Source organism: Ischnura elegans, chromosome 4 (genome assembly GCF_921293095.1).
Source record: "Ischnura elegans chromosome 4, ioIscEleg1.1, whole genome shotgun sequence".
NCBI classification, from domain to species: domain Eukaryota; kingdom Metazoa; phylum Arthropoda; class Insecta; order Odonata; family Coenagrionidae; genus Ischnura; species Ischnura elegans.
The window spans coordinates 94,163,471-94,188,947 of record NC_060249.1 but is presented as its reverse complement, the minus strand read 5'-3'; the positions used below and the strand labels follow the sequence as shown (position 1 = coordinate 94,188,947).

Below are 25,477 nucleotides of genomic sequence, written 5' to 3'. Positions count from 1 at the left end.
TTTATAAAATGTATTCAGCAAAGTTCTCTGTAAGAGTTTAAAGAAAAGGCATGTGAAGTGTCGATCTGGAGCGTGGCGCTTTACGATGCAGAAACGAGGAGTCTTTGGAGGGATTAAGAGAGAAAACTGGAGGCGTTCGAGATATGGGTGTGGCGAAGAATGGAGAAAGTGAAGTGGACGTAGAGGAGGAGGAGGAGGAACGACGAAATGCTAGATATGGTGGGTGAGGAGAGGCAGCTTTTACATGATATACGTAGGAGAAAGAAGGTATGGAGGGAGTACTCAGCGGGGAGGGGATTTTGAAAACAGTATTCGAGGGTAGAATGTTGGTTAAGCGAGAGAGAGGAAGGAAGAGAATTGGACTTTTGATTAGAATGAAAGAGAGTTGGCCTTGCTGAGAATTAAAGAGGGAAGAAAATGAAGGAAGGGGAGGCTGACAGAATGCTTCTTAAGTACTCCAAAAAACCTACCTTAATCCGTAAAATACTTTAATAATAAATGGAGTGCGGGCTATTCAACATTTTCCTGGTATTCCAGTCTCAGAATTTCAAACTTTTAATATAAAAGACGCAGACAAGTGCTGGCAAGCGTATAATGTATTGTACGCCTTGAACATTTGCAAATGATAACTTCAAGTTCTAAACGAGTAAATCGTCGCGATAAAAGGCGAAATAATCCTGTCTAGGATGGGTGATGCATCCTCTTACGGCAAAGGATTTCTTGGTGCGATCTGAGCGCGAGAATTCCAGGAAACTCCGAACTGCAGCTAAATTCAACCAATGAAACTTCAACTTGACATGTGAAGCATGTTTCTGTGAAGAAATATATTTCCTCTGCCTTGAAGTTCAAGAAAACGGCTGCAAAGAGAGATAATACTACGCTACAGCTTATGATTTTCAAGCTCAGTCTGCGATTTCAAATATAACCACCCTCACTTATCGCCTGACTGACAAACCTTCTATATTATTTCTACTGTAAAGATACCTTTTTCTCAACTTATGCGCAATCAAACTCTACAAATGAAGTACCAAAATGCACAGAATTTATCAGAGAACATGCGACGGCATATCTTACTTCCTAAATATTGCTATTGTTTCCTAAAATTGGTTTTTAAATAATAAAAAAAACATAAAAAACAAGTCTCGCATTTTTTAAATAACTTTTATCAAAATGCGATTGATTCCACATTCAAGTCTCCTGTTGATACGTAAGTATGAGTTATCATGTGCGTTTAACGGAGGATAGTGTAATTACTTCCAATGTTGTGTTTAAAGAGGTCCTCTCACCTCAATTTGTGCATCAACATTCCAATTAAATTTGTGTATAAGACCCTGCCTTTTTTTCTACATTTTAAAAATAGAAACGCGCCAATTCCTCTGTGGACCTGCATTGGAAAGAGCGGGGGAAGCCCGCTGGGAGCGGGCGCAGCACGCTCGTTGTATTTTAAAAGTCCTTAGCGATAGTAAGGAATTTGCCAGGAATAAATGAAAAAACAGAGAAATAGCTTTTAGAAATTATTGTCAATATGATCCAAAGAGAAGGATTTGTTGAGTCCAATTTCATTCCTATGGATATGAATGCTAAAACTGCTTACAATCAATGTGTTAGCGTGGCAACGCATTGGATGAAAATAATACATATTGAACCGAAGCTTCTTTTTGAACAGTATCTTTAGAACAGCAGCTGCAGTAGCTTCTTCAACTTCGTATTCGTTGTACTAATCACCGTGCCTCAAAATCTGGCCAGAGATGGTTGAATCTCATAAAGGAGGTTAATATCGGTCACACCTAATCGGCCACTGAGACTGAACTAAGGTTCGATATTTCACATTAAAATCAGCTAAGTTTATATCCTCTTAAAATTAATCATATTTCAATCAGTAAGACTAAAATAATTCCTGGCAAAAGTTAAGCGTTAGCCCAGAAAATCATCCGTAATATTTCAAAAAATCATTTTTCAAACTGTGCAAAAAATCATTTTTCTTTGGGTTAGCTGCCTAAAGAGTTTATCATTTACGGAGAATAATTATTTTTTGGGAAGACTGTTATGGTAATACTTCTCAGGAGGAAAGGAAGATCCAAGAAAACAGTTTTTTTTGAGCAAGCAATAATCCTTTTTGATTGATACTTTGATAAAAATCGTATTATCAGACAGAGGTTTTAGCTATTTCTACGAAAATTGTTTAATGATACCAAAAAATAAGAGCTTCACCATGTCGAGCAAAATTGTTTTCCTTTCAATAACAGCGTTTTATTCAATTTTTCAATATCCTTAAGCACGAAATAGAGCAAGATTTTTTTGAGCCAGAAATATTTCGGATTAAAAGGTGTACCCTTCGTAGAAATTAAATTAATTCATACTCCATTTGAGCCGCTGTAATGCAGCATTTAAACTTCCTCTAGTGATGCGCACCCCGGTATATCTTCCATTACCTTGACCTTGTATCGAATTGCTGCTGTTCTCTTGCTAAAATATTCTTTTCTCCATTCCTCCTTCCTTCATTTGACCCCATTGGGCCCATCCACCACAATCTCCTGAGCGTCATTCCCAGTCTACGTCTGTTGACTATATTTTATTTGCGCGCGAGCTACGGCGTAATGAGGTTCCAGTTCCGACGTGTGCTCGTGGGCTCCATTTTTCGTTCCCCGCGTCCCTTGGGAAATAAATGCTATTTCCCTCGCACCCTTCCAATCCTCCTCAGTATTATTCTCACGCTAAACCTTACAATGAATGCCCGAAACAGATCTTTTATGTTTTGGTTGATACAGATTCAATGGAGAACATTCATTCCACTGAAAATATTAAGGCTGTTATTTTAAATTGCATCACGATATGTGTGACTAATACAGTGTAGGAATCCTTGCCTGCTAATCCTCAAAGTATATGTATATTTTTTTCATTTCAGAAATGTGTCTATCACGATATAACCTCAATGTACGAAGTAGAACTACGTGCACTTGACCTGGGTTGGTTTAATAACTTTTAAGAAATAATTTCCAAGTCCTTGGCTAGATATAATTATCATTCGGAGCTCCAATAGGGTCCATCAAAAATCCAAATAATATGTTATCCTGCTACCTTTTAACTGTCATTTACCCAACCTGGGGTAAATATACATAAATGTTAACTTAAATAATTTTAAAAGGTCTTCATAAGTGTGTATATGAACTTAAATTTGTTTTAAATCAAGTCAAAATGGAAGTAGCTCCAAGAACAAACTATTTACAACAAACAATTTGTTTTTCTCTTTATGTTGGCTCCACATTTTTGGAAAGCACTTTTTAGTAAGTTAGGAATTTAGTCAATATGTTATAAATTTGGTGAAAAACAAGATGTCTCTCTCCTCCAGATTAACTAAAGCAGCTATATGAAATTAGTGGTAAAGATGCACATTCATTAGTTGAAATATAGCCCTAGACTGAAATAATATCTACGGTGGTTTTATCTGTGTTGTTTTTTGGGGGATTTAGCTGGGAGTATGTGGTGGAAAATAATGAGTTGAAGTCGTATGGAGGGAATTAAATTCAGCTTTCAACTGCCGTATCTTTTATCCATTTAGTGTGCATTTATAGAGGGATATTTGAATTTCCACAGAAGAGCAATTGATAGCATATTGACGTTTTCAACACCATCTCACTCACTTAATCAATGCTAAAGTTCGTTTGGCTAGATGAGTGAAGCGCTCATCCTAGAATAATACAAAAGCAAGCTAATATCCGAAGTCAGGTGAAGAGTAATGCTTATCCGGGGACACCTCATTTTTTGAGGAGTTACTTTTGAAGTCTTCCTACTTTATCGCATGTCTAACTTGAACTCTGAAGCAAGATTTATCGGCTATTCTCAATTTTCCTTTCCATTTCAAATTGTATATAATATTCTTAAAAAAATACCGGCGTAATGTAAGCCATTTTTGAAACATCTTACGATTTCATTTAGTATCCATGAAATGCCATTAAAATGTAAAATTTAATAAAATGTACCATATGGATGGATTAATGGTTCTCAGAATACTCTGGTGAGAAACATTTTCCTAAAAAGTCGATGTTTGCTGTGCAGTAGTGAAAACCTTAGTACAACATTGAAAACATTAAGTTCGATAGCATGATGTGTTTGCGATTTATAGACCTTCTTCATTTACATGTATAAAAATGCTAGCAGTTTCATGTGGTTTTCATTTTTTACACGGGTGTTAATATTCTTGATCTTATTTACGATATCTGTCACGATATTGGATGGTGGTTGGACCTGACCACTGCTTTCAAAAACTTCCAAAGCAGTTATCATATCACAAAAATTCGCATAAGCGAAAACCGAGGAACCATAGCGATTGATATACTCTAGGGTGGTTTTTGTTAAAATAATAGTACTTCTTATTCATAGTGACCATTATATTTAATGAAAATGCAATGCGAGTGGAAATTTAAAAAAAGTGGAACGAAGATAGAGTCGGAATCAATTAATCGATACCAAGAGATCATCACGTAATCGCAATTTTGTCATTTCTAACTCGATAGAGTTCATGTAAGTTGATAATCTCTGTTTATATGTACTCTGAGGTTGCGAGTAGTTGGCCCTCCCTTCCATCATTTTAAAAGCCTCTATTTTGGTTTAAGTAGTTCCAGAATACTTTTTTCCTCACCTCGTTCCAATGATTCCCTAAGAAACCTTTCGCAATTTTATATTTAAGCATCTCCTCTTAACCATAATAGTGGCGTTCCGTTTACTAAATAAGTAAATTATTTTATGAATATCGTGTTCATATACCTATACCCGTTAGAATTAAGGCTAAGGTGGTTGATACAGTCGAGCATCCTGACAGCTTTCGAGATCGAAGCTATAAAAGCATTACTACAGTAATTTTAGCCTTACTTTTTCTCTCTCTGAACAATGGCCCAAAATTTTCGAATTAATTTGATGACAGACGTTATATTTTGTATGGTTAAGTTTTAAATTAAAAATGCATTTGTCTCCTCAGGCCGTCTAGTTAATTACATTTGGACAAAGGCAGGGAAAATATTCCCCTCTGGAATCGTTATTGGGACACGAACCGGCGGCCTCCATATTATAAGCAATGCCGATTTATTCTTTAGTGATATTAAAAAAATAAAATGGTAAGGCAGCGTGATGCCACACGTAGTGGAAACCCTTGAGTGCCTCCAATCGGATGGAAAAGGAAAAAAAATATTCTCCAAAAAAGCGTCATTGGGATTTGAACTGGAGACGTCCATAATATTCAGTTATGGTAGTTTAGCCACTGTTATTATTTTCATGAAAAACGTACAAAAAGGAAGGACAGCGTGTTCACACCCTAGAGTCGGTCCATATAGAATTCGGCAGGGATTAGGCCGTCGCTGCTCCGAGCCGCCATTCAAACCCCCGGTGTCCTCTGGGAAAATGACCCAAGAACACACTGCCCTCAGACAATAAGCGTGAAAAATCAAAATTATAAATACTGCGATATCCAAACGATCACTATGGCAATCATTCCGGATGAATTTTAAAGCTTTAACAGAAAATTGACAATGACAAATATATACAGTTACTCAAGATAAACAATACTGTTTATTTCATTTTTATGCCAGATAATATTTATTATAACTACAATCACAAGCCCGATTCATTATTATCCCTCGGGGAAATGCAATTTATTCTTACACAGTAGTGAACTTAACTTGTTGGTCAGCTTTGGTAAGCCATTGTCATGGAAACATTTCAACTCTCTCTCTCGCATTCCCGAACCTATGAGTGTTTTGCTTGAAATTATCATGAATAAAAATATTCGTGACTTCATATTTTTTGCATTTTTTCACGGGTTATTTAGCATTACTGGCATTATTTGCTATTTCAAAAAAGAATTAAAATATAACAATACATTTATTATTCATGTATAGACTGTTAATAACGATGTTAGTTTAGTTCGACAACTTCTGATGTGTATTCAATAACTGCGACCATATTAATCTTTATATTTTTTAATTATATGATTCTCTAAACACAGGATTTGTGTTTTGAAAATCTATCACTTGTAATGGTTAAAACTTAAAACAGTATGTATGTTTATTGACAAAAATTAAGATAAATTGAGAATAATATAGATAAAATTGCAATTGGTCTATTAAGCTGCCGAATTGTGTAAGTTAAAATTTAATTTATACTCTTTCATAGCATTTTTTACGCTCTACGTAAAGCGGTTAAACAGATCACCGGGTAATGATGCAGATTAATTTTCAAAAATGAATAATTAGTAATTGATTATTTTTAAAACATAAAAATAAATTATTTAATATTTTAAATTGGTAGAGAATAATTTTAATGACAGGAAGTGTTTGGGTAGAGGGAACGTAAATAAAATTGGATATATATGAAAAACTCCTCACTTGTCGAAATCATTCGTTTTTAAATTCTCTTACCACCGAGAACAGCATGTATTGGCCTTCTACATCGGTTTTTATTCAATTTGTTTTTACAATTATACCTGCACGAACAACCTAGTCCTAACCAGGGGCGACCTACCTATGTGGGACTCGGACCTGCGACCTCTAGTTTGGCAGATAAGGACTTTAAACCCGCCCCCACCGAAGCCGTCAAATATAATTTTGGTTTTTAAATTCGGCATTTTAAAATAAATGCTAGATTGAGGAAGGCGAATACATTATGTTTGCTCGTATCAACGAAAGTAGCTTTAAATCTCTTCTACCTTTCGTTACTTCTCCCTCCCTCTTTCCCTATGTGGTTTTCACCTTGTTACCCTGTAATGTCGGCAATCTGTCTCTCCGCTAAGAGGACCCTTCCACTGTTTATGAGGACTTGACCCAGTTTGCATCAATCGCGCTCGTACTCATAATTAAACGCTCGTGAGGGACACCATGCATGACATCGCTTACCCTCGGTGGGATCACGGTGAACGAATATTCTAGCGCTGTTTAACGAGGCCTAATTTAACGTATGTATTTACGAGGCGTAAGTTTACGTGAAGCCCTCAGGATAAAATGCCCTCGTGATTGTAACAGTGAAGCCTCCAGATTCAATTGCCATCTAAATTTATGCAGAGGACCCCAGAGATTTCTCTTTGCGTAGTTAGTCGTGACAGATTGAATATTTGAGTCTGCCATTCTAATCCCACCAGTATTTTGTTTTTTCTGGCTTTCTATAATATTAGTTCAAGCATGAACGCAGTTGAAATAATATACGTTACTCATTTTGTAATCATAAATTAATTGTTTTTAATGAAGCACACCTTCAGCTGTAACAAATTAAAGCATTCACTAAGTGTGTGGAAAACAATTGATTGATCTAATTATGTCATTTTCAATTACAAATTCCCATAATCTTTCAGTGGTTTTAATAATTTACATTTGCTGATATCGCTAATTTGTCAAATGGATTATAAACATATCACTAAAATAATTATTAGTAAGTACACCACAAATTCTGCTAGTGCAAGCTGCCTTCTTAAACTGTTTGATTTTTTGAGCATGTCCATACGATATTTTCTGCTATTCTATTCCTCCATTTGTCTTAGAGTTTCAGAGAAGTTTATTGAAATTTTATGTTTATGTGTTAAAATGAGCCAAAAATGATTAAGACTTTATCCTTATTGCGCTAGTTTAATTATCCAATAGAATGAGATACCTATAAAATGATGGAATACTTTGATATTGATGAACAATATCAAAGTTCGATGCCACCTTTTTGCGTTAACGTGAAAATACTGAAGACTAATTCTTAATAAATCCATAATAATGAAGAATAATATTTATGGCATAACTTTATCTGTAAAATTACAAACTTCTCTCTATGTAATGTTCTCAATCAATAAAGTGTGTTGCTCTCATAAAAGTTTGAGAATAATCACGCTTGAGCTTTTAAAAAAAATTTCTAATGGGTTCAGCTCAATTCCTTTTTGATGGATGTTTTGATAACAACCTTGGAATTTTTCTGCGTAAATTGTTTATTGATTGCATAATATAAGAGCTGCATAATGTTTATTAAATTAGTCGATTTGTTTTCAGTTTACAATCAAAGGAATTATAACAAGGAAGTTTTGTCAAAAAAATTCAAAGAAAGCATTGTTTATATGTATAGTATTATGGAATAGATATATAAATTCAGTTATTTTGGAAAATATTCATCTCATTTCCGTAACTTTTCAAGTTATTCAGATATCTAAGATAATATCCAGATCTCTGTGGCATCAATAGTCATTAGTAGCCGCAAATCAAGCCATGATCACCATCACTGTTAGGGGCTTTGGGCTCTGGACATATTTAAGCTGCTAGGAATTTATCTGCACAATAGTTGTCATTTACAAAATTTCACGCATTTTATGAGAGTCGGGAGTCCGAAATACATCTAAAAGTAGGCAGAAAAATCTTCCTAATTAGGAACGGCGAAAAGTTCAACATCAAGCGACAGCTCTTTTTAGCGACATCGTATTCGAAAAAAAATAGATCGATAAATGAATCCGTAATGGCAGTCAGTACTTTGCATGTCCTTGTATACCTGACTGCAAGATTTCCGACTGTCTCAAATATTACATTCATTTACTCTCCTTCAGTCATTAATTCCACAGGGCAATTCGAGAGTCTGATCTTGCGTGCGTAAAAAATCGGTGAACCGATGAAAACGTAATGGAAGAATGAAGGATAATAATCATTAATCATTTAAAAATGATAATGGAGGCATCATTAATCACGAATATCGGTTCTATCCTAAATGAAAGAAGTATTCATGAGATTTTGAAGGGTCGGCATTCTTTTATTAAAAACCTCTGGCTAACATGCGTAGACGATGAGATAATAATTAATCGCGATAAAGTAATGTTTCAAATGACATAATGGATCACCTTTTAATGATCAATTTAAAATACTCTTTTCCATTACTGTCACTCTATACGAGAATAAGACTCTCTATTACAATATAATGAGAGCCAGTCTTGCTCGCAATCATTCAGATTTATTTTCAAGGCCTCAACAGTGTTATTAGAATCTAATTACCCTATACTAATACTTTTATCTATTTCAGTCAAATGAAGTGAACTTCGAGGGTTGGCTAACAGTAATGGTTTCATTTCTATTTCCAATTTTTAAACACGGTCATTAAAGTATGCATTTAATTTTTTCATCTTGCCGTAAAAATACACTAGAAGGGCAGGGTAGTCCTCGCCTTAAGTGCCGAAGGTTTCGGGTTTGAGGTCCGTCTAGGTGGACTCCAGGGTCCAGGGAATGGCTGTTTGTGTGGGGCGAATGCTATTGTTATTTGTAATCCTCCCATATTAAAGCCTTAAATTCATTGTTTTCAGGGTAGTGTAGATTAAAAAATGTAGAAATATAAAACAATTTGAGAATTTCGCTATCATTTTTAAGGGTAATAGGTGATATAGAAATTACACTTATATCCAATTTGTTTAATCGCTAATAATTTTCATGAGAATCAATCGCGCTTCTCTTCAATTTTTCGTTTCCCATCTCTCTCCAGGATTCAGTGAGAATTGTGTGTTGCATACGAACTTGGCATTCGCATGCAAATACTATCAACGTGGTCAATGATGAGTATTCCAATGCAATTACAGTCTCCGTAATCCCATCTATCTAGTCGTTCCGGTTCAGCAGCAGGTGTTACGAGCGGAGTTGAATATTCTCTGGGGAGAGTAGTGTTAGCAGCATTAAACCGATGAATGTGCACCTTCCGTTTTTAAGTTATGTATATAGCGCGGAAATGAGTTCTTAATTTTTCCAAAAATATCGCAAAAAATAGCCGCTGAAAAAGTTGATCAGAAGTCCATCACTATTTTTTCCAGAAAGTTAATAAATGTAACTAATACAATGGATAAAATAGTCCGTAAATGAAAAACCTTTGTTTTATGAGGTTTCTATGAACATCAAAGAAAAAATAACTGTAAATTACTATTGCAAGTTTGATAAAAAATGTTTTAAGGGCCATTCCTTAAAAGAAGTAATCTCTGAGATAAATGTATGTTCCTTCAAATTTTGGGATAAATGTGGATTTTTACGAGCTATTAGATTTCTATAGTTATTTTATTTTGCGATCGGCTTCTACGTTTTCTATAATAGGTAGCAGAAAACTCAATTTTTACCTAAAAATTACACTGAAAAATAAATCAGAAAATCTTGAGGATTCATTTATAAGAAAAAACCTCAAGGACAGATGCATGACCAATGCAAGGTCAGATGCATGCATCTGCCACGGTATGGTTCGATTGGTGCGGTGGTTTCATTTACTCTTGATAAAAATGTGATCACCACATCAAATGCTCAGATGGTTCTACCAATTAGGAGCTTGAATATGAAAGCGCACAGTATTGATTCGTGAGTGTGTGAATTGAAATTAAATTTAAGCACTCTCTCTAAATATTCAAGATATTTTGAAAATGTAATGCATAAATTTGACCAGACCGCAGCTTCTTTTTGTGACATTTAGGTGAACTACTCATAATTATCTATTTTCTGATAATACCTATAGGCTGTTTCTGGAAGAATCTGCAACTTTTCAGGAGGTGGTAGGGGAGAACATGGTAAGCATTTTTGTGGATAAACAACGCAACTCGTTAGTAACTTAGATATGACAACGCAACATTTTTAACGCTTTATGCAGGAACGGTTGAAATAAAACTGTTTGAAAAGAAAAGTTGAAAACGGTTTTTCTTGGGCATCGAGCCTGTTAGACATTTTATGCACTGAATTTCAAGGACATTAAATTATTAAGGTTGTAAGAAAATGTGCGATTAAAGCTGTCTGAAACGATTAACTTAAGGGTTGGTGAGATTACACATTCATATTGCTGAAACTTGCCCAAATCTATCGTTTAACTAAACTCAAAGATTAATGTTTGAAGTAAAGGAGTGAAGTGAAAAATTAAAGAAGTTCCGACTAAATGTCGATAATCGATATTGATAAAGATACTTAAATTTTTCTCTACGACCACCTCCCGAAGTAATTCAATTTCCTCCTGAAGCACCTTGCATATAAAATATGTTTATATATGTTATACTACTTCATTCATTCACACGACGCCTTAAGCACAAACATACAACTAAATCAATAGGTAAGAAAAGGAAGGGATTGGAACATATAATAGACAAAGGACGAGGACAACGGTGCTGTAGTAGATGGAAAAAAGCCAGAAATCAGAGAGTAAAAATGCGGCCTGACTGAGACTCGAACCCAGAACCTCCGGCTACGATATAATACATTTTTTGAGTTTTTATCTCCTTTTTTAAATTCCTCCCCATACCAAATAGAGTAAGAGAAGCTATACACTTTAGTCGTCGATGGCAGGTACCGAATCAAAAGCAAAAACATTCGAATGAGGGAATTAGATACGCCCGCCTCATTTGGATTCGTGGAGCGTTTGGCGAAGAGTGTCGAGTGCGAGGTCTGCCTTTAAGTCACTCTCCTCTTGCCCTCGCCTCCCACTCAGCAACGACACCCGCTCTCGAGGAGCTCTTCAAGTCTCTCTCCTCGTTTTTTTGGAGAGTTTGGCCTAATTAAGTGTTTGACTTCCTTTCCCCCGGAGGAAGGTGAAAAAATAAAATCCCCCTCCCGTATTTATTACTTTCTTTTGCGCTGGGGATATTTGATGCATCTCCTTCATCGCTTGTAGTAATGAGAAAGTATCGCTCCGTTCCGCCGTGATTTTCTAAAGGAGCGTAATGGATTCATTTGCCTCGAGTCCCTCATGTTTATATTTTTTTTCCATATTGGGTCCCAATTGGGTGTTTAGGAGCAATAGAATAGTATCAAGGAAATAATACATGAAAACATTCATGTGGGCAGTGTCACTTTACGGATAAATGCGAACAAAGTCGGCCTCCGTGGCGGCGGGTAAAAGTCCTCGCCAACCATACCGAAGGTCGCGGGTTCTAGTCCCGCCTGGATAGGCTGCCCCTTCCAGGACATGGCTGTGTGTGATCATCTGTTGTTGATTGTTAAGACTCCGGATGTAAAGGCCTCATCTTGCTGTTGGTAGGTATTGGGGGTAATTGAGATTTTAAAAAATAAATAAAATAGGAATAAGAAAAGCAGTAATAGGATTTTATCACTCCTCCTTAACCCATTTCCACCCTGAAAACTTTCCGATTACGATTGTGAATATATTTATGTACGCTACTATTATTATCGTCTTTAGTAATCCAACGAAATATTTTGGCAATACATCGACTTGTGTCTTCAGAACGACCGGTATCCATATATTTACACTGGGTGGCAGCGAGGTCATAATCTAATGTCGTTCTATGCTCTTCGAGTGATCTTGAAAGAAAGGATAAATTATTGAGGGAAAGACTATTTTAGGATGAAGGAAAAGTAAAATAGATTCATTTAATTCCATTTCTTTTTTACTTTCATGATTCTTGCACGTAATTTAAAGACAACAGGTGTCCATATTGAATTTTTCGCACTCGTCTATATCTGGCAGTACACAAGCTTATTCCGACCGGAAAAACAAATACGAGCATTAATAAATAATAACAACAGCAGACTCCTAATAAGTGTAATAAGTTGTTGCAAACTTCAAAATCATATTTGTGACAACTCGACAGCAAAAAGTAAAGCGGTATTTCTTCAAGAGCCTCTTATGCTCAGAATGGTAGGATGTAGCCGTATGGCAACGATAAATAATTATTCCTCACACCCTCCTATTCCATTCATATAAAATGTACCAACTCTCTTTTCTTTACCTCATCAACACCTACCATTCATTCGTCAATATGCTCCAAAAAGGCCGACAACTGCTACATGAGCATATAGACTGGTTACAAGATGTGTAAACAGTCGTGATTACTGAGGAACTCTGCTGATCATAAAATTTGATCATTGAAAAACCTTATAAGAGAAAAATACGTGAGGCTTTTGAACTGGCGGCAGGTACTGAAAGATTAAATGGACGGATAGCGTGAGAAACGGATGTGCACCGAAGAATTTGAGAGGGAAAGTTACTGTGAGCATCATACAATAGGGAAAGACTCGGTGGAAAGGCCAAGCCTTAAGGCAAAGTGATTACGTGAGAAATAGTTATGGCGGGAAAAACGAAGGCAAAGAGTAGCTGAGGAAGACTAAGAGAGAATTACTTGAGGCAGATAAAAAAGGGCGCTATGATAAAATATCAAGGAACTGAAGCTACTTGCTTGGACTAGGAAGGGCTGCAGTATGCCAACTTTTCTGTTGAAATAATTGAAATGAATAATTCAAGATCATTTACTTTATCATATAAATTTATTTACTCAACAGGGTCAGTCGTAGGTGTGAGAGGATAAAGCAGTATGGGGAGATAGGAAATGGATGTGCCGAATACATCCCAACCCTACTCCATTGATTAACGCAAAAGTCACATAAATATTCTAAATACTATTGAGAGAAAGAACCAATGGAAAATATGTATCTGCATGTCTTCACAAGTTTATGAATTTTTCTGAGGCTTTTGTATGTCTAAATAATGACAAATCCTGGGGAAATTATGTTGTTTATCCCTGAAAAGACGTATGTATCAAACAAATAAAGTGTTCTAGACTAATGCAAGTGCTATTAAGATTAGAGCCGACCTCATAATTTCAAGAGAGGTGACTACTTTAGAGTAATGGTGTATTGGCTTGTACTGTAACCGAGTGGCCTATCAATATTGTCGGCATTTAAAAAGAAGAAGCATTACTCTTGCGCTCGATGGTTTTTTTTCATCACATATTAATCATTGCAAACTTAAGCTATCGTCTTGAAATTTTCGGTATACACAGTATACCAATGTCAAAATGATACCGTATTTTAAATTTGAAAGCATTTCCGTAGAAAATTCTCAGAGTAATTCTTTCTTCATGATACGTAAATATGTTGTCAAAGGTGTATTCTGTCTCCCTATGTTTGAAAATAATAGAGGAATAGTAAAACAAATAATATTTCACGAATATAATAAAAAAACGATCGGTAGAGCGTAATAGATACGTTCAGTCGATAGTCGTTTCTTACTCACTAAAGAAAAAACTGAGTTTTAACCCACGCAATAATTAAATCCAGGCTCAACCTAACCTCCGAATTCGTTACACCCTTTGAAGATTTTTTTTCTCATTCATGTGTTCAAACCCTCTTGCTTTTTTCAGCGACTAAAAAAATCTTTTAATTCTCACTCTTTCTCGGGTCTTCTTGTTCTCTCCAATTTTCGTTTTTCCACCAATTCTCACCGCCCACCCCTTTTCCCATCCGGAACATCTTTAGCCAGCATTCCCTCTCCCCTGATTACTTCCATCCCCATTTGAACCGCCTCCCCCTCTTCAAACAATACTCGCCCGGGGCATTTTTCATCAAGCCTATTTGTATTCCGAGTGGAGACTGCTTCTGACTGATTTATTACGTTAGTATAACTCAAATTCATTTCTCTTCTTTCTCATTTCGCATATTTAACCGATTCGTCCTGATTTTTTCGTCAGAAAATAAGTGTTTTTCTTGGAAAGGATGAGTATTTTTTTGTATTCCAAACTCAGGTCTCTTGCGTTGATATTTGAAAATTTTAAGTGGGTTCTTGTTATTTTTCCCTCTGTATTTTTTCTGATTCCAGTTTGAAATAATGATTCACAATTAGCGTTCATTATATGTTGCAGTGTGACTGATGATGACACCTGTTTCTACCGGTGGCGTTCAAAGATTTTTCAACACATTAAAATCGTTGCTAACACGTTATAAATGTAAAACGCACTCGAGAAAGAACATTAAAGTTCAACAATGAAATATTTGAAGTATAACATAATTTTTTCACGAAATATTCAATGGAATGGAATGGAATTAGCTGTGTGTAGTGGAGATATTACAACCTAATAATGCTTTTGTGTAACGTACGTGAAGTGAAAGAAACGAAGATTTTGGTCTTTTTTCCGATGAGCTTATTTGGATTTACAGTTGACTGAACCCGGGTATAATTGGAAGAGGTCAGTCACTGGAAGATATGTGATGTGCCGTATTTTTGGTGGCCGCACTGGTGAGTCCAAGGAAGCCGTTGAATTTGGATGAACACATTTGTCATACGATGTCAAGCTCGAGGGATATTTTAGGTTCTGTCAAGGAATGGGTGAAGGAAGTTAGAAATAATGATCTAGAAGAGCAAAAAAGTGAAACTGTTGGGAGCCCACTTTGAGAAACTATTGGAAGAAATTGGTGAAGTAGATCGGTTGGATCAAGATAAGGAGCAAAAAGGTTTTAGAAAGAAGTTAGTTTTTCATGAGGGAAAAATGGTTGAAGTTACCGCACGCTTAGCTATCATTTAAGTTTCTTCAACTTATTACACTTCACGCAGCCAAGGTTTCCACAGGCAATATGGATTTTATTACTGTTTGAGCTACTTGTAGTCTTATTTCCATTATATCGTTGCAAATAAAGAAAAAATGAATCCGTACAAGGACAATTATAAAATGAGGTATAATCACTATCTACTCGATGAATCACTGCTCTCTGTTCTGTTCTGAAGATCTTTGCTCGGGTGGAATGTTAACAAACACATAGTATAAATGGAGCAACTTGTTTGGTTGGAATCCACTTGGATATTTGTTCTGCCTTGACAACTTTAGGGAAGGAAGTTAAATGATGGGCGAAAGTTTTTAATCTTAAACATTTTCACTTGTGGTTGCATTCCGATCCAGATGTGACTCGCCTCCTCTTCAAACAATACTCGCCCGGGGCATTTTTCATCAAGTCTATTTGTATTCCGAGTCGAGAATGCTTCTGACTGATTTATTACGTTAGTTTAAATCAAATTCATTTCCCTTCTTTCTCATTTCGCGTGTTTAACCAATTCGTCCTCATTTTTTTCGTTAGAAAACAAATGTTGCTCTTGGAAAGGATGAGTATTTTTTATTTTTTTTGTTCCAAATTCCGGTTTCTTGCCTTGGTTTTTTGAAATTTTGAAGTGGATTCTTGTTTTTTTGCACCGTGTACTTTTTTGACTCGAGTTTGAAATAATGAATCACAAACAGCGGTCATTATATGTCGCTATGTGACTGATGATGACATCTGTATCTACTTAAGGTGTTAAAAGGTTCCGTCAACATAGCCAACCATAAAAAACCTAATTTGAACTTCCTGGGCAAACAGAGGCTGAAAGTTACAAGTAGAAGTTAAATGATTTCACTCAAAAGACACTATTTGATTATTTTAATGTATTTTTTGCTAGTTTAAAGGACCAATGAGTCCACGAAAATAATTGTTTAGTTTTTCATAATGACTCTCAAAACACCCTCAACACGTAATATATTACCTCCCCTGAATCCTTCTTATTGCTTAATAGCTTTAGTCGCACATTGATTCTGAACTCATTCAGCGTTACAGGGATACTTTTTATGAATTGAAAAAAAAAACTTTCAAATGACTTGGAGGCCAATATCAATCATGAGATAACAAGTGACTTTCTTCCAGCCGTCATGAGACAAAAACTTACGGTAAAACAGTATTAATGGTTTACAACTTCATGCTATAATTCATGTTATATATTTTTTCCTACTCAAAAGGATTTATCTCTATCGTTGCATGATTAGTGAAAAAATAAGGCTCATCCAATGGGAATAAGACATTTCAGTGTCTCTTTACAGCAAAAATCTCATTTTCTTTCGCACCTTTTTTTATTTGGGTACGCAGGAAGATGGAGCGACGAGATGCGGGTGTCTTCTTGGGAGTGAAGGGGTTGATTGAGCTACGGAGCATTGGGATGGGTTACCTTGTCGCTGCGGTGGCCTACTCTGCAAACATCCCAGCCAATCTCCCGAATAAGCCGCTGTATCACACAGCCTCTTGTATCTCATTTTGAAAACACGATTCCGTGGAATTTCAATTTCTGCTTATCGAGCGGCTTGTCCCTGTCTTTGTCAATCCGTCCTTAACCGTATTCCTTCCTTCCGAAAGCTTATCCCCATCTTCGCCACTATATATCCCGGGTGTCTTGGCTTCTCAGTCAACCTCCTCGTTTTGGAAAACAGGCATTTATGTTGCTTTCTCTCCACAAGTTTCTCTCCTGCTTTGCGCATATATAACCCACCCAACCGTTGACAGTTTATCCTTACTATAGTATTACCTCGACACAAGCCTTAGAAATTCCAGCTGTCTTTTTCGCTTTCTTTTATCTCACTCGTTCCAATATATCTTTCCATCGTGTCCCACGCCCTAATCCTTCTTTCCAGACCATTTGATTTTTTTAGTGCAAATCAATTTACTATTTATCTTTTTATTTAAAATCTTTGGTACTTTTGTTATCACGAAATTTTGTTTTGTATCTTATACATATTTACTCTTACAGGGAATATCGCACCAAAAACCTTTAATTTTGTTATTGACCTAAATTTTTAAATTAACCTAATAAAAACCTTTAAGGCTAATGCCGACGCCGGGTTTCTCTCAATCCTTCCTTACTTACCCTTCCCTCACGGCGCAAATAACCTAAGCTGTCGGTCGCCTCCTTCAAATACCATAACATACCGCCAGAAATTACGCTTTATTTTATCACGTCAAACTTCAACTATATCACGCCTAAATCGGTTGAATTCATTCAAATATGGACCAAGTAGTTCCAATGATATATCTTAACACCGTCAAACGAGTGAATGGCTGAGCTATCGCGGCCCCCACCCGATTAGTTAGCCGTTTCCCTTTAACCTTTTTAAAGGCGACGCGTTACTCCAAGCTGCGCATACATTCCTGCTCCCGAGGTGGATTCCAAGCCAACCAAAAATGGCTTTCCATCTCGCGTGAGTGACCCTAATGTTCTCCTGCCATCACCAAACCCTTTTAGACTGAAAAACACACCTTCCGCTGCCTTTTTTCCCATCTCGCACGCCTTCCAATGATAGCAAAGTAGCCGCCGTGATTTTCTATGGCAGGTAGCAGACCGGATAATGTAGGGGTGCTAGTCTGTAAAAGAACTCCGGGCAAAATATAATTCCCTGTGGGACCTATGAATCTTCGACGATTACATTTATTGGGGTTTAGTTCTAAAACAATGTTTTAGGCATTGAATGTTCATTTTTCTGCGTTTATGGTAAAATTAAAATTATATCATTGATCGTTCACCAGTATAATAGATTCATTTACTAGTACCTTGCGTATTTTTATCCAATTGTACACCATCAGCTTATTTTGATATATATAATATTCTTGAAACCAATATCTTCATATACTTTTAGGTACACCTGTTTTTACCTTTCGGTACGCAAATTATGAGCAAAATAAAACATGTGCAAAGCGGAAAAACATCCTGAATTTAGCAAAAATTAAAAGATTTAAAAAAAAATACAGTGACTAAACTGCGAAGCTTGCGACACATGATAAGATAGCTTCCGAAGGTATGTCATTCTTCTATATGTGATAATGATGCTGTTTGCTTTTCAAGGCGCAAAAATGAATATCTTATCTTTTTTATTTCCTTTGCATAATTTTGGCATTAATATCATTTCGTAGATAATAATACTGCATACGTATGAAGAAAATCAAGAATATTTTCAAGTTATATCTTGCCATTTCATGGAAGGATAGCAGAAATCTGGTCAAATCTAAGGATTATGTTTTATTAAAACTTCATTCCGTGTATCTATCTAGCTGCAGAAGGGATTTTGTTTTACTGGTAAGATTACCCGTGATGATTCTATCTCGGTGATAGACTTCTCAGGCGTGAGCAAGCTTCAGGATCCGAATCTCCAATGGGAATTGGACTCTATTCGAGTGATCGAAAAAAAAAGAAGTGATGATAGGTAAGACGGGATTCGAAGAGTGAGTATGAATTCGACATCCTCGTCCGACGACGGAGCTTATGGCGGTAATAACTAGTTTTTCGCTGCCTCTAGTCGTATCTCACGCCAGCCATGAGTTCCCTTGCGGAAACATCTTTTCCACGCCGATGAAGTCCATGCTGACGTCTTCTTTCCTTCCTCCTTCCTCTTGGAGTAAGATCTCAGCTTTTTCTTCCTATTCTGGGATCCGTTGTGGATCCGTGGATATATTCACGTCATCGGTGAGACGCGAATCCTTTGATACCACTGCAAATCGTAAAATATATTTCACGGAAAATTTTTTTTATTCAGGAAAGGGTCTCAAAACTGGGAAAATATTTTCGCTTCACTCAACTCAAAGATCGTCTTCTGTCACTGAATTTTATATTTGTATGATGTCTATTCGGTTTTAATCTCCTTTAAAAATGTAATAACTCTACAACTACATCCTACTATTGGTTTAGTGTTACATTGTATAAGAACATTGCATTGGGCAACACTGAATGTTTCTTCCTTTGAAATTTCGTCAATTTAACCGTGCCTGTGTTAAGTTAATTTAGTCTTTGAGGTGTTCGCAATTACTTTTGTACTAAGCAATTTCGTCCCACATCCAATTTATGATAGGATAGTCATAATTGATTAATAACTTGAAGATATATAGCGTAAGGTAAATGTTAGAATAAGGGAAAACTCTCATCTGAAAGGGATCATTGCATGAATGCAAATGAATGACGTTGCGTGACGTTTTCTGTAGCCCGAGAGCGGAAATAGGTATTTCTCAAAATTATCTCAAATAATATTTAACGTACATGCATTTTCATGACAACCTTTATTTGATTCCACCTCTATCGATAACAATATTATTTTAAGTTTCAATCAAAATATTGATTAGAATACTATTGTTAAAACAAAAGCGTATGCCATAAGACCTACCATATTCCCGAAACGAACTGCTTGACTTAAATATAGCGGTTGAAAATAAAGTTAGAAATATTTTCAAAATCAGAACATGGTCAATTATATTTATTTGAGTCACGTAATCAAAATGCAACTATCCAAATCAAAATAAGAAGTGTTAATAAATCAAAAAACTTAATAGGCTTCAGTTGGGGAGCATAAATCTTCTTCAACATCCAGTAATAGGAAGATGAAAAATCTCTAAAACTATATTTGATAGCACTTCTTACTGAGATAAATCCGTGTCTGGCGATCTGAAAGGAAGCGATACCACTTAGCATATACTCTAAGATTCGCTGATATCCGAGAGCTTATATTTGTTTACATCAAACACCGATTGAATAACACATGAGCAAGCAGTTCAACACTCAAAATTTTAGGTTCACTATTATTTTAATATGGTCACGACCCGGGTTTCGTAACGTGGTTAAGTTTCGTAACCTGAAGACGTAACCACGTTACGAAACCCGGGTCGTGCCCATATTAAAATAATAGTGAACCTTACAAAGTTTTATTTTTTTGCTTCCAACTCAAAGCTTTATTTCCCCAACACATTTCTCCTTGTATCGTTTTTTTTATTTTCTTTCGCCATCAGTAGGTAAGAAGGTAACGTAGGCTATAAAGTTAAAAGCCTTACATTTTAAACCCTACTTTAAGGAATGGGTCTTGCAATTCTTTTCAATAAAATTACTTTTGCAAGCGGTGTCCAATGCAGTGTTCGAAGCATCTGTAATGATACTTCCAATCGCGAGGGGAGATTTAAAGGGTTTTTATTCAAAGTGTAGTGAAATATGTGTTCATTCTTTCTTATTAATCTTCATTTCGTTAATATCAATTTTTTTACATTTTACTATTTTGGAAGCCAAGGGGTACAAATGACTTTTTTCTCAACAGAGTTAGGTAACGTTAATCGTAAGAATAAATACACAAAAACTTGGTTGCCAAGGGAAACGAGTTAGTCTGTTCTGTGCTGACTTCGAGTGGAAAATCAAATGCACTACTAAGTACCTAATTGATCTCGTTTGTTTTTTATGCCTAATTTCTGTACAGGGCTCTATATAGAAAAGAGAAGTCACTTGTACCCCTTGGCTTTCAACCCACACATATCTTATAATAATTTACTTTTCGAGGTGAAAATTTAGAATACCATTAAACCTATTTTGTTAAATATACGATATTGCTAGGCAATACTATACTTGATGGTTCCTCGGATATTTTTTTAAATCCAAAAGGCAGCTATAGCTAAATATACTGCCATAATTTCCACCAACCAAGGTGAAAAAAGTCTTCGTGATAACTTATTCTGCCAGCATTCCACCATTATATCGAAATTATGCAAAACTTCTACATAGAAGTTTGTTTCAGTGAAAATCTGTTCACGTATTTTTTTTACGGAAAGAAAAACGACAATGAGGCTGTTGTGGGTGAAATTTTCTTTTCCAAGCTCACAAACGCGAATTCTGAATGCATCTCTCATATTTTTCTTTCTGTAAAAAAAAAACTTCGTTCAAGTTCCGCATGGTCGAAATTTCTCAAAGAGCAGTGTAGAAATTCCGTCTATTTAAATACGTGTCATCGTCGAATCACCATCCGTTTGTTGCTAATTCACGTCTCTTGAACCGCACTGAAAATGTTCGTCACGGATGCTCGCTTACCCTTTGTGTGCCTGAAGGGAATTCTGCCGTAAAATGTTGTCCCGGGATGTGATTTATATCCATTTCCGGCTGCTTCCTCGGAGCCTTCATGAATCGTTCCTTGGCCGAACCTTTTTTCTCTTATCCCATTCCACCTCTTTCAAGACCCCGCTACGCCTCCTTACTTACTTCTATTATCTGTTTCCTTTCACCCCTTAAATGCACTTTCCGTGGGGTTATCAACCCCGGGAGTAATGAAAGAATTTTCCGCTTACTTGGTCTTCTTACTTGGCACCCTGCTAGGCTACCTATTCCTTTACCAAGGACGGAACCAGAGTCGTTTGCAGGAGATAGAGGTATTATAATCAGAATTTATACGACAACCTTTGATTATAAGTTGCAATTATTAATGATGTGGCTAGTCTGTTGACAGGTTACAGAAAGGTATGTAAAAATATGAATGATGCAAACTGTTATAAATAAAAATAATTCATGTTTGGTAAGAAACTAGGTTCCCGTTTACTCTAAAAAGCTGTTTTGCGACACAGCCATGTAAATATTAACGTCTATAAAGTTGTTTTTCCTTATGAACTGTATTTTTGTTAGACAATGAAAGTTTCTGTCGCGTTGGTTACCTTTTGCACTTCCTCTTTCCTTCGCAGATATTGTTTCCTCTTTTCTCATCTCGCCTTTTTTACCGTTTTACTTTGAACTCAAAGTCATATTTTTCAAAGAAATATATCGTTTGATGACGACCGTAGAAGCACTACCTCCGTGCTACTACGTAAAACACACGCCATTTTATGTACGCATTTGTAAGGATTCATCTACTAAAACTGCACTTTCATCAAGTAAGGGGCAATGATGGCCATAAGGATTTCATCGTGTCTTTTACATCAGGGATTTTATTGTGGTATATTTACGTGACCTACTTTTCGTCTACCTGCCTTGGATTCTTGATAAAGCTCAAACAGAAATGGTATGGATCTTGCGAACTCCTACTGAGAAAATTTCTTTTGATAGGAGTAATGTGACCCATGGCGACTGTCTTAAGCATTCCTGAATTGTGATATACTTAAATGAGAGGAATATATATCAATCTTACGTTTATCAAACAAATTCGACCAACGCTGCGGTTCCTCGATGGTGCAAAGGTATTTTGCAGAATATAGTTCTCTGGGCAAATATCATGAAATACATCGGAACCAGTATTATTACGAAATAATTTTATGTATTCATTCCCCATTACACGCGTGAGTTAGATTATTTTAATATCAAAATATAAACTTTTTGTGGAACAAAATTTTGACGCCACTTTGAGTCAAAATTCCCCATCTTAATGGGTTAGTTCTCATGCTGGACAGCCGTTCATGCTTAAGTTTAAGTTTAATAGGTGAGTTTTTTTTACTTTTAAAGGTGAGCAATATTTATTGATAGGCGACACATTTTCCAGAAAATGACTACCGCTTAGACTTTATTTCAACTCAGGAATTTTCTATGCTGAATCGTACCCTAAAACATGTAACGCAGGGGAAACTTTCTTGCTGCTGAATATTTCATTGAGTTGTCAACCTCACTGTCCATAAAATTTAAGATTCTGATTTTTAATTAAATTGAGATTTTAATGAAAAAATGTTACTTTATTTCACGCTAATCGGTGAACCGTACATTTCTCCGTCAATAACTAAGAAGGTAGTGAATTTGTATGCTGAGTTACAAATACCTAGTTAGATTTCTCAGTTAATAAATATCGTCTTTAGTTTTTATTGTTTATTAAAGTAGCGTTTTCTTTGAGTAAAACGTTTGTGAAAAGCTGGAACTAAGGCATAATTTCTCTTAAAAAAACAAACCAAACCCTTGAATTACTAATCAGAAAACGAAATAGGGAGTATTGCTTGAATTGTACCGAAGTTTATCCACATTAAATAGCAATGCGTTTTTTTTAGATATTGATGGCGCATTTACATTGTAACTAATGGAATTAGTGAGGAGCTTTGTCTCAAGTTCGTATTATAATGTTGTTCCTATGAGAATAATCACATTCCTCAATTAATGCTTTAGTACTTGACTACAATTCTCCTTTCCTTATTTATTTAATTAAATAACTCATACCAATCGAACCTCAATTGCACAATGGCCTTGGGCAGAAAACGACTATTTTCATTTCTAAACATTTTAATTCCATAAGAAAGAATAGGCATGACATGCATGGATAGTTTGCCTATCTGGAATACTCCTTTTTTGATTGTCACAAAACATTTCGTTGTTCATATATTTTATGAATATTAGACCAAGTAAGGTAAATGGTAGAATAATAATAATGATAACCGAATGGCAATAACCGTTGCCTTTAATGGTAACTGTTTTAAAAGCTATTATTCTCCTCAATTATTTCTTTGGCTTATAGCTACAAAGATCTACATGTCGTGAATTGAAGTTATAGCCTAGTATGCACTCTCAGAAAGTTTAATCGAGAATATTGTTTAAAATGAACGAGACTGTATCCAAATTAAATTGCTATGCCTTTGTTGAAGATGTTGATGGCGCTATAAACTCATAACTTAGTTGGAATTAGTGATGAACACTGTCTCAAGTTCGTTATATTATTGCTTTCAGAGTAATCTCTTTCCTCTATTGAGCCTTTAGCACGTAAGTACAACTACAACGTCATGATTGGTTATTACTCGGTGAAATACCGTGTACCTTTTTTGGTAGAATACCTCTAATTTGGTAGAAAACCCATTAAAGGAAGATAGGCACAAATTGTTCAAATATTCCCGACAATGTTTAAATTGTGTTAAGGCCTGTTTACACGGTACATTAACATGTACGGGTTAATGTCTTAATGTATGAACGCGAGAATGAACGCCAAAATGCACTGTGTGACCACCCAACTTGTGCGAATGCATGCACAGGAAATAGAACCTGTTCTAATTTGGATTATGCATTCGTACAAGTTCCGTTCCGGTCCACAAAAATCACTCACGCAAGCGTACATTAACTCGTACGTGTTAATGTATCGTGTAAACAGGCCTTTACAGCATAAATCTTACCTGAACAATATTCTCGTGCCTAAGCTGCCGTAGAAGTATCATCTCCCTCAGAATCTTCACCGAGACTCTCCTGTAGCAGCCAGACAGGGATCCTCCCGCGCTCTGACACTCCCTGAAGTCCAGCCCGTTCAGGTTCACCGTCTTAATCGCAACGTCCCGACCCCACAACTTGGCCCGGTACACGGCCTTCGTCCAACCGCTGGCCAAGAACTCGAGGTCGGATGCGGAGTTCATCACCGAACACTCCAGTGCCTTCGCGGCGGCGAATTCCCCTCCTCCTCCCGGTATGTCGTACGCACTGTCATCGGTCTCGTTCCTCTCGACCGCACCGAGTAGGTAGTCCGAGAGGTAACCGGAGATCTTGCCGCCCGCGCCGCTCTCAACTCCGGGGGAACCAGCGGGTGAATCGTCGGTGAAGATCAAGCGGAAGGCAGAGGCTGACTGTTCTCGGTGCCCGCTATCGCCGATGATTTTACAGATCCTCCCGTACGCGGCGGCCTCCTCTCTAGCAGGGTCGAACCCGGGCCAGAAGAGGAAGGTGACGGCCATTCCGAAGAGGCAGCCATAGGACACTACACAGAGACACATCACTGCCGAGTACGGGCACAATGCCATTGCGAGAATCCGACGGACATCACCGCATTTGGCACGTTCTAAATGGGCGTATTCAGAGTGCTGGAAGAATTGAAGAAGTAGCCTTTTGCGGACAACAGCTCGCGTCGAAGTGTCTGGATCGACTGTACGGAAGGAGCAGTCGAGTCGTCTGTTCGAAGTCTCTGCGTGAGGGGATCGGCGCCTGCGCGATACAAACTGACATTAAAGGGGATAACTCCCCTTCTCTGGGTGCAAGAATTTCGCTCACTTCGGGGAGAGCCCTGGGTTGGAACGGTTCATTTTCTAGGCTGTTTCACCTTCAGACCACCGTCGTTCAAGTCTTGTAAATTAATTTTTTATAGTTCGCAGGGTTAATATGTATTTTTAAATGTTGCCATAGATATTTACATACCCTCCTTAATGAGTTATAATTGACGATGATCTAGGCTGTTTCACCTTCAGACCTCCGTCGTTCAAATCTTGTAAATTAA

At 36.7% G+C, this 25,477-nt stretch overlaps 1 protein-coding gene across 2 annotated transcripts in view; it reads right to left on the bottom strand.

The window, feature by feature from the left end:
* LOC124157798 (extracellular tyrosine-protein kinase PKDCC-like) overlaps window positions 1-25,117 on the bottom strand; it is a 31,968-nt gene extending 6,851 nt beyond the window's left edge. For both annotated transcript variants that reach the window (XR_006864653.1, XM_046532817.1), the window contains exon 1: window positions 24,393-25,117. Coding sequence is in view for 1 of the 2 variants with exons in the window: in XM_046532817.1 (XP_046388773.1) it covers window positions 24,393-25,007 (615 nt within the window). In the remaining variant the exon portion in view is untranslated. The remainder of the gene's footprint in view (window positions 1-24,392) is intronic.
* Between the last annotated feature and the right edge of the window lie 360 nt (window positions 25,118-25,477).